The 10,185-nt window shown below is 46.1% G+C and overlaps 1 protein-coding gene across 1 annotated transcript; it reads right to left on the bottom strand.

Annotated features, from left to right (window-relative positions):
* Positions 1 to 502: 502 nt before the first annotated feature.
* SPANXN1 (SPANX family member N1) lies at positions 503 to 9,531 on the bottom strand. Its single transcript, XM_016947447.2, has 2 exons — positions 9,359 to 9,531; positions 503 to 1,351 (listed from the first exon to the last, which is right to left on the bottom strand). The coding sequence occupies exons 1-2, from the start codon at positions 9,431 to 9,433 to the stop codon at positions 926 to 928; spliced, it is 501 nt and encodes a 166-aa protein (XP_016802936.1). The 5' UTR covers positions 9,434 to 9,531; the 3' UTR covers positions 503 to 925.
* Between the last annotated feature and the right edge of the window lie 654 nt (positions 9,532 to 10,185).

The raw sequence follows: 10,185 nt of genomic DNA, 5'->3' as shown, positions 1-10,185 counted from the left end.
ATATTTTTAGCTTTTTTTTTTTTTTTTTTTTTTTTTTTAAGACGGAGTCTTGCTCTGTCACCCAGGCTGGAGTGCACTGGTGTGATCTGGGCTCACTGCAAGCTCCGCCTCCTGGGTTCACGCCATTCTCCTACCTCAGTCTCCCGAGTAGCTGGGACTACAGGTGCGTGCCACCACGCCCGGCTAATTTTTTTTTTTTTTTTTTTTTTTTGTATTTTTAGTAGAGACGGGGTTTCACCATGTTAGCCAGGATGGTCTCAATCTCCTGACCTCGTGATTCACCCGCCTCGGCCTCCCAAAGTTCTGGGATTACAGGCGTGAGCCAACGCGCCTGGCCATATTTTTAGGTTTTATTGCTGGCTTTGGGGAAAATATGGTTTAGTTTCTATGACACACCTTGGGGAAGAAGGATTCTAGTTTCTATAGCTAGCCTTGGGGGAGAATGAGACTGAGAGACAGGAGGGTAGGAGAAGATTAGAGAAAGACTTTTGCTCCTGAGGTCTTCATTTTGGGGTACTGTTTTCCAAGCTCCAAAAGAGCAAAATTACAGTTGATCATTTTGTAAACAGCTTTTCCAGGACAAACTCATCCACATCAACTGCCTAAGGGAGTTTATGCTACTTTCCCCTAAGTTCCCTACTGTGGTTCTACTAATCATAGGTATGACACTCAAAAAGTGTAAGTCTGGCCTGATTCCACATGACACCATATCAGAGAGTTGAAGAAAGACAGTATGATCTCTCCTGAGGCTTTTGCTTCTCTGAGTTCAGTGTTCTCAATATATCGTCCATTTGCTTCACCAGATCCATTCTCCACTCTACTTTGTGCTGCTAAAAATCTACTCATATAAACCATGGACTGTATTAATAAGCTGTCTTGTTCTATGGCTTCGGGTTAGTTTTAGTGAATGGTAGGTCCCTGCAGATCACTGGAGAAGGAGGAAAATGAAGTCAGAATATTTATTTATCTGGCTCCTTGCTTGGAGAATTTCTGTAATTTCTGAAATTTCTATTTCATTTCTTGACCCAGATGATCGCTTTTTCTCTAGGTCTTCATCCTCCTGTGAAGATCCTTCAGGTAATTCTATGTCTTTATCCTCCTGTGAAGATCCTTCAGGTGGGTCTAGGTCTTCATCCTGCTTTGAAGATCCTTCAGCTGAGTCTAGGCCTTCGTCCTCCTCCTCTTGGACTGGATTGATGGAGTTCTCTCGGGACTGGTCATTCTCCAGTTGATTTGAATGTATTTTCTTAGCCTTCCTGTAGCAAAACGCTAATACTGTTGAATATTCTGACGTTTTCATCTTTTTCAAACTCGGTTCGGGGGCTAAGTCCCTGTTTGGTGTCTCCTGCATCTGTTAAGAAAACAGGGAGAGGCCAGAAAGACATTATTTTGGGTGAATAGGATAGAGACTGGATAGCAAGGGGGGCTTTATGAGAAGGAATGCAGGTGGAGGAAGGGGTTTGATCCAGAGAAGAACAAGGTTGAATCATAGGGTAGGGATCTATGGGGAAGAAGAAGAGGAGCATGGGTAGGGTCACCTGTTAGTCCAAAGTGCACCATTTTGTAAGTTCTTTGCCATTTTGCAGACCTTGGTCAAAGTGAAACATCCCATGGGTGTTCAGGATGTGAGAAACATCCTGCCTCACCACCTGTCCACAAGGCGGACAAAGGCCCAACTAAAGAAACATCCCTATCATATCTTGCTTGGCAAAGTTCTAAGGAACACCACAATGCTATTCCACCAGAAAAAGGGCCAAACCACCTGATCATAAGAACATCTTATCAATATCCTGCCGGGCAGCAAGCCATACTGCCCAGATCCCTCCCACCCATACCTGTAAGTACCCCAGGCTGTAAGCGGTGGTGGGATCTGGCATTAAGCTGTTCCCCCACTTCCACAAGTTTCTGCAATATTCCTGTGTTGCTGTTTGAGCTGCCCCATCTCTGTGTGTCTTTCTTTCATCCTCACCTTCTCTTCAAAACCTGACATTTTGGTGTCAAAACCTGGAGTGGTGATTGGGTTCTAACGGGTAAATTTTCTGCTGCAACCGAGAAAGCAGAAAGCAGCACAAACTGGACCGGGGCCTGCTTCCAGATCCTGTGATCTCCCTGTTCCTAGTTCCGTTCCCCTTATACTCTAGTCTTCTCCAGACCTGGGATAACCTCCAGATATTGATCAAACTCTCGACCTTTTTTTTTTCCCTTCCTTCCCCTTTCTGCGCTGCTGCAACAAGGATCACCCCCATTTCTGGACATCACATCCAACACTGGGCGTCAATTAGTGGGTGAGTCTCCCTCTTCCTCCTTTCTGGATTCCTCTCTATTTCTGCCTGTTCTCCAAAAAACAATCAAGTGCTGGGTGAGAGGTCTCCCCAGTCACCAGGTGACTGCAGCCTCCCTTCTCAGGGGACAGCCTCAGAATGCTTGCCACTCTGGCCGCTCCGGCCTCTGGGAAGCATGAATAGTACCGGGCTGCCCCGACTCTCCAGGTCCCTTCTTCCAGCCGGAATCAAGTACTCACTTTCCTCTGGTGTATTCACTTCTCTCTGGAATACTCACTACCCCCTGGGATATTCACTCTCTTCCAGGGTACTCACTTTCCCCAGAGTATTCACTCCCATCCAGAGTATTCACTCCCCTCTTCTAAAAAACAAAACATTCAACTTTCAAATTCAACGTAATCTAAAAAATCTTTCTCCAACACAATGGTAAATGATCTGAAGTGCTTTGCTTATCTTCGTTCACAGCTCACTCTCCCTCTCTGCCAATCTTGTTCACCTTTTCAAATCTTCCTCCTCAAGGAGAAACCCCCCAAAATGCCTCCTCCTCCAGACAAGCCTTCCTCCTCTGAATTTCAACCTGGCCAACACACCCGTTCTTCAGCCTCCTGCCCACTCCCATTCCCTCCACCTTCTCCTTCGGATCCGGCTCCTCCACCCCCTTACTGTCACCCTCCATCCCCCTTCCTTCTCCACCTCAAACCAGGTCTCACACCCAACCCCCTTTCGCTAGAAACCAGGCACATGCCCAAAGGCCTTCCAAAGTCTTTCCCTTGCAGGAGGTTGCGAGGGCTAAAGGCATAATCTGAATTCAAGTTCCCTTCTCTCTAGCTGACTTCTCCCATATTGAAAAGAGACTTGGCTCCTTTTCAATGGATCCTACCTCCTTCCGCAAGAAATTTCTGTACTTGCCTAAATCTTATGACCTTACCTGGCATGACATATATGTCATCCTCTCCTCTACCCTCACCCTGGAGGACAGGGAACACATCTTTATTGGCACCCAGGCCCATGAGAACACCCTCCAACAAAAAGATGCTGCTCACAACCCAGTAGGGACCCTAGCTGTCCTCAGAACTGACCCCAATTGGAATTGTCAGGCAACTTCTGTAGACAGACAGAAACCAGGCCATATCATATCATGCCTTCTAGCTGGCATATATAATATCGCCCCTGATCTTTTCCTCTCCTGCCTTCCAAAGGTCACAACTAAATATGCCACCTTAAGCCCTAATAACAATAAGGGCAAAATCTACCTCCATTTACACTTTATCTCCCAGTCAGCCCCAGGCATTTGAAAAAAACATAAAAAAATGAAAGATGGCCCTCAAACCCCCCAAAGAGACTTAATCAAAGTGGCCTTTAAGGTCTTTAAGAATAGAGAGGAAGAACCAAAAACCTCAAACCTAAAGAAGGACCAGGCTGAATACCATATGCTGGTAGCTGCCAGTCAACAGGGTTCCCAAGGCATACAGAATTCCTCAACTTGGCAACAGTCAACTCCATGAGCCTGTTATAAGTGCGTCCAACACGGACACTGGGAAAGAGCCTACCCTAATCCCAGGACATTCTGGAAACCTTGCCCCGTCTGTGGTATCAAGCAACACTAGAAGTCAGACTGTGCTCAGTGAAACTCTTCATCCTGCTTCACCACCCATACCTGAAGACAGACGGGGCCTAGAGTCCACCGCCCCTACTGCCATCACCACCTCGGAACCCAGGGTAATTCTGTCAGTCTCTAGTAAGCCCATGTCTTTCCTATTGGATGCTCAATAGGACAACTAGTTACTCGGTTTTACCCAAATATTCTAGACCCTTTTTCCGTTTTTCAGTCTCTATTGTGAGAGTCAATAGAATCCCCTCTAGGCACAGACTTGTCCTTTATTATGCAACCTATTCAGCAGCCCCCTTCACCCACTGTTTCCTGGTTATCCCTCAGTCCCCTACCCCTATCTTGGGGTGGGACATATTAAGTAAATTCCAGGCCTCCATGCAATGTGGCTCCTGCAATTCTACCCCTTTTATATTACTCTGACACCGAAATGCTTCCCTCTCCCCCCACTCATCCTCACTGTTTACCCTGTTACCTTCTGTTAATTCTAAAGCTTGGAATGTTTCTAAACCCACAATAGCCACACATCACATCCCAGTTAAAATAACCCTTCAGAACCCCTCCATTTTCCTTTATCAGTCTCAATATCCACTTAATCCAGCCAGTTTAAGGGGCCTCAATCCTATTTGTAAACTTTTGCAAGCTCAAATTCTCAAGCCCGTCAACTCTCCCCACAACACCCCTATTCTGGCTTTCCAAAAGACAGACAAGACTTACCCCTTTTTCCAGGATCTCCAAGTTGTTAACCAGGCAGTGGTACCAATCCATCTGGTGGTCTGCAACCCATATACTCTACTCTCTCATACTCCTACATCTACCACACACTCCTCTGTGTTGGAGCTAAAAGACGCCTATTTCACTCTTCCCTTAAACCCAGCTTACCAAAGTCTCTTTGTTCTAACTTGGCCAAATCCTAATACTCACATGTCCACCCAACTAACATGGATTATACTCCCACAGGGGTTCCAGGATAGCCCCCACCTATTCAGACAGGCCCTCATCAAGGACCTAGCTGAACTTCCTCTTTTTCCTAGTGCCCTCCTCCAATATGTCAATGACCTCCTTCTCTGTAGCCCTTGCCTTAACCTGTCCATTCAACACACCACTCAGGTTTTAAACTTCCTCCATAATCGAGGAGATTGGGCCTAACCCACAAAATCTCAGGTAGCACAAACATGGGTTTGTCCTAACCCCTAATTCTCGAGCCATCCCAATCCAATGAAAGGAGCTAATTTGGGACATGCCCCTTCCCCACACAAAAAAAGGACCTCCTCTCCTTCTTGGGCCTTGTGGGATACTTTTGGCCATGAATTTCCAACTTTGACTTGCTGGCCAAGCCACTCTACATGGCCTCACATGGGCCCATCCTAAAACCCCCAAACCCAGCTTACCCCATCAATTCCCACTAAAACAAAACAAAACAAAACAAAAAACCAAAACCAAAACAAACAAACAAAAAACTTAAAAATGCCCTTTTAATGGCCCTGGCACCAGGACTGCCCAACCTCACCAAGCCCTTTACTTTGTATGTACATTCCGACCAAGGCCTTGTCCTTGGACTACTCTGTCAAACATACGGCGACGCCCCAGAAGCCATTGCACATCTCTCAAGACAACTGGACTCTGTCATCCAATGCTGGTCACTCTGACTAAAAATCTTGGGTGTGGCCACATCACTGGCCTTAGAGGCACGGAAACTCCCTCTTTACCAACACATTACTGTTGCATCTTCCCATTACCTACAGGACCTCATAAACCATCAATTTCTTCTATGCCTCCCACCATCCTGCTTACAGCAGGTACATGCCTTATTCATAGGTAACCCTCTAATCACCTTCCAGAGATATAAAACTCTCAACCCAGCCACCCTCCTCCCTGTAAACACTTGCGACTCTAAGCTCTCTCACTCCTGTCTGGACCTCTTAGACTCCCTCTCCTCCTCCTTCCAACACATTTCACATGCCCCTTTGCAGGGAACACATACACGGTTAGTTAATGGAAGCTCTTTTAGGGAGCCATGTCCAGCAGCTGGCTATTCCATCATTGCTGAAAATAAACTCCTAGAATCCAATGTTCTCCCACCCCATGCTACCTCTCAACAGGCAAAGCTAGTTGCCCTAACCAGGGCCCTCACCCTAGCAAAGGGAAACAGGGTCAACATTTACACCCATTCCAAATATGCATACCATATCCTACAGTCTCATGCCTTCATCTGGCAGGAACAGGGTTCCCTAACTACAAAAGGAACCTCCATAAGAAATGGCAAACTTATACATAAGCTGCTGGGGGTAGATAAACTACCACTAAAGGCCACCATTATCCATGCAAGGGACACCGAAAGGCTACAGATGCCAAAACCGAGAAAAACCTTTCAATAAATTTGGCAGCCTGGCAGGCAGCCCTTAAAACCCCATCGTTATTGCTCATTTTTTCCCAGCATACACCCTGTATATACCCAGCAGGAACAAACCCCACTTGCCCGGACTGGCGCCATTCAGGAAAAAATGGTTCCACCTCAATGATAAAAGTGTCTTGTCCAGGTTTAAAAAACCTTCGGTACTTTCATATGTGCACAACCATTTCCATGCTGGTTACTGCCCCTACTCCAGCTTTTAAAAACATACATATATTCTTCCTCCATGGCTGCCCATCTCAAAGATATTACTAAGGCATGTTCCCTTTGCACTCAAACTTCCCCTCAGGAAGCTATCAAACCACCTCCTTTCCAACACACGAGGCCTGAGGACACTTACCAGGGCAGGACTAGCAAATCAACATCACTCACATGCCCCCCAGAAAGTGATTCCTATACCTCACAATAGTAGATACATTCTCTGGATGAATAAAAGTTTTTCCCACCACCACCAAAAAGGCACACACCATCACGTCTATTCTCTTCACCCATATTATCCACCGGTTTAAACTCGCTCTTGCATCCAGTCAGACAATGGGTCAATTTGTTTCACAGTTTAGCCAATAGCTGGCAAAGGCTCTAAACATTAAATGGGCTTTCCATATTCCTTACCACTCCGAATCTTCAGGAAAAATTTTATAAAAAACAACTAACCAAACTCTCCCTAACAGTTAAAATGGCCTGGACTTCACTTCTCCCATTGTTCCTCATGCATTTATGAGTCATTTCCCAAAAGCTCCTCAGCCTAAGCCCATTTAAACTCATGTACAAATGCTCCATTTATCCTCCAAAATATCCCCGTATTTTCTCCCCCTTCTATATGGAATACTTGGCCGGCGTTACACCTCACCCAACATCTAATAAGACAGTACACAAATGCTTACTTGACCCAGCCTAAAAGTCCATCCTCAAAACACTCCTCCCTGTCCCTACAACCAGGGGACTGGGTCTGAATCACAGACTCCTCCTCCTCCCTCTCCAACCTAAGTGGAGGGGTTCTCACCAGGTGATGCTAACTACTCCCACAGCGCCAAAGCTAACATCCTTTCCACACTGAATGCACCATTTCAAACTAAAAAGAGCACCAGATCCACATCTAGAAATTTGTTCACCCCCAAATTATTCTCCTTCCCTCACAGGACCAGCCTCACTGTACTTAACAAGAATTCCAGAATTTGCCAATCCAGAACACCCTAGCCCATAACACTCTCCGTCGCCAATTTCCAATCTTTTATCTCCTACTTTGTTTCAGATCTTTCCTGGTTTCCCTTCCCTATGTCCCTGGATAGTCTATGCCAATTTCTCACACTAACGCAGGAGGTATGACTTTAGGGCACCTTCCAAAATTTCACTCCTACTCAAATCTCCTTTTTCTCCTTTGTCCTCTTTGTCTGTGGGATACTCTTAAGTCCCCACCCCCAACCTCTAGCAGTTGAGCCCCCTTCATCAGCCTCACACATTGCCCATTAAATCAGTCACACTCCCCTTTTACTTCCAACTGTTAAACTTGTTTGTCCACACAAATCCAGCAGTTCACATCCCTTCCTGTCAACCTGGCCACATAAACCTGGTCGAAAATAAACCTGCATCTCACCTACTTGACCAATTCATTCCCAAATCCTGTTTATAATCTTGCTCGGCTAATCACCTTTCCCCCCAATCCATTAAATCCACCCACACCATCACACACAGGGCTGTCACCCTCCTTCACCTCATAGCCTCTTAACTAAACATGTTACAAGTCTGATTCCATAAAATACCTCTTACCAACGCCTCCCCTCTTGGCTAGAGCCGCTCTTCATGTATCCAACTCAAGGGCGCTCCCTGGAAAACATGCACAAACAATTCCCTCAACTGCAACCTGTATCCTTCTGCCCTGTAAGGACCACAGTGGCTATTAGTTACAAAAACCCATTTCCCCCTCTCTCTCCAAAACCAAGCAGCCTTCACCTCCTCCACCACCAACATTTCCTATCAGGCCCTCAGAGGGGCTACCCTTGCTGGCAGCTATTCAACTTGGAGGAATATAAAAGTTAAAACAAAGTGTTTGTGGAGAATTCAACCCCCACCTTCTCATGGCTTGCCACCATAACCTACAACTTTCGTTAACCGCCATAGTCTACAACTTTTTTGTTAATCTAAACATTAACATTTTGCCTAACAAGCAGACCATCCAGGTTCCTTTAGTAGCTTCTGTCTCATCTTCCTCCACACACACTAAGCAGGCTCTACATCTCATTCTAGTGTTAGCAGAACTAAACGTCTCTGCTGCACTCAGCACTGGGATAGCGGGTGGTCCCTTTCTTAGGGCCGTTAATCTTCCTCCTCCTGATAGTACATTTGGCCAATGTATACTCACCTTCATATCCTGCTTTATCTCCCGAAGGCTAAACTCCCCTGTCCAGGCAGCCACCCAGCAACACATTGATACCATCCTTCTCCTCTGCCAAGTCCGGTACCAGTGCCTCCAGGAAAACAACTCTGAAGTCCAACACCCACTGCTTCAAAACCCAAACCCTGATTACAGCTCCCCTATTCAGCAGCAAGCAGCCAGATAATCAACCATGCCCCTCTTCCTTTTATACTAAAGTAGAAGGCATGAATGTGAGTCCAAACCACCATTTTGTAAGCACCCTGCTATTTTGCAGACCTTGGTCAAAGTGAAACATTCCACGGGGGTTCAGGCTGAGAAAAATCTTGCCTAAGCGTTGTAACACAAGGCGGACACAGGTCCAACTAAAGAAACTTTCCTATGGTATCTTGCTGGGCAAAGTTCCAAGAAACACCACAATGACATCCCACTGGAAAAAGGACCAAACAGCCTGATCATAAAAACATCTTATCAATATCCTGCCGGGCAGCAAGCCATACTGCCCAGGCCCCTCCCACCCATACCTATAAGCACCCCAGCCTGTAAGCAGCGGTGGGTTCTGGCATTAAGTGGGTCTCTCACTTCCACAGGTGTCTGCAATATTCCTGTGTTGCTGTTTGAGCCGTCCCTTCTCTGTGTCTTTCTTTCACCCATGCCTTCACTTCAAAACCTAACAATCTTACCTCATCATTTTCATTGTTGGATTCACAGGGGCTCTTCCTCTTCTCCCCATTGGTGCTTGAAGTGGGCTGTTCCATGATTCTGGTTGGTTGTAGAATGTCTATAGTAGGCTCTTGTAGACTGCAGACTTCCACAGCTATGTTGAAGCTTCCCAGGAGGATGTCCCAGAGCTCTTGCCCTCCCTATATATACCCTCCTGGTGACAAGGCAAAGCCACACCCTTGAGCTTTGTTTGCCAGCCAATGGCAGTCCTAGGGTGGCTTTGACATCACAAAGCACCACTGCTGACCACTCCCTGGGCTTGTGGGGGAGGGGTGACAGGAGTAGAGGAAACCAAATGCTGTTGTTGTTTCAGCATCCCCTGAAGATGCATCCCAAACTGCTCTGCCGCCGCTCCTCATTTCTCCATGTTTAATGTTCATGGTTCACATGGAAGTCAGAGGATGATTCCTTCAAGCCCTTCCCCACAGCCATTCCTATGAAGTGATTCATTCTTTTGTCTTCCAGCCCTCACCATGACTTAGTATTTTAGATGTCTCACCTCAAATCCCCCAAGCTAGTGTGGCTACATTTAATTATTGGTGGAGATGTGAATTATCCCATTTCCCTCCTACAGTTCCTTCATATGCACCTTGAAGACCATTTACTTTTGGGCTACTGCCAGGCAAATTTCAACCCATGTTCTTTTACCCAATGTCCATGTAGTTCTTTTAAGTGTCCTATTTCCAATCTGAAATAATGGCCTTCAGTCTGTCAAAACTTTAGTGAATAAACATTCTTTACCATGTATCCTAGTCTTGTTTCAAATCAGGGGTGTGTGTTCATAGTA

The sequence above is a fragment of the Pan troglodytes genome, chromosome X (genome assembly GCF_028858775.2).
Source record: "Pan troglodytes isolate AG18354 chromosome X, NHGRI_mPanTro3-v2.0_pri, whole genome shotgun sequence".
Classification (NCBI taxonomy): Eukaryota; Metazoa; Chordata; class Mammalia; order Primates; family Hominidae; genus Pan; species Pan troglodytes.
Note: the sequence above shows the minus strand (reverse complement) of the source record. Positions and strands in the feature narration are given on the sequence as shown.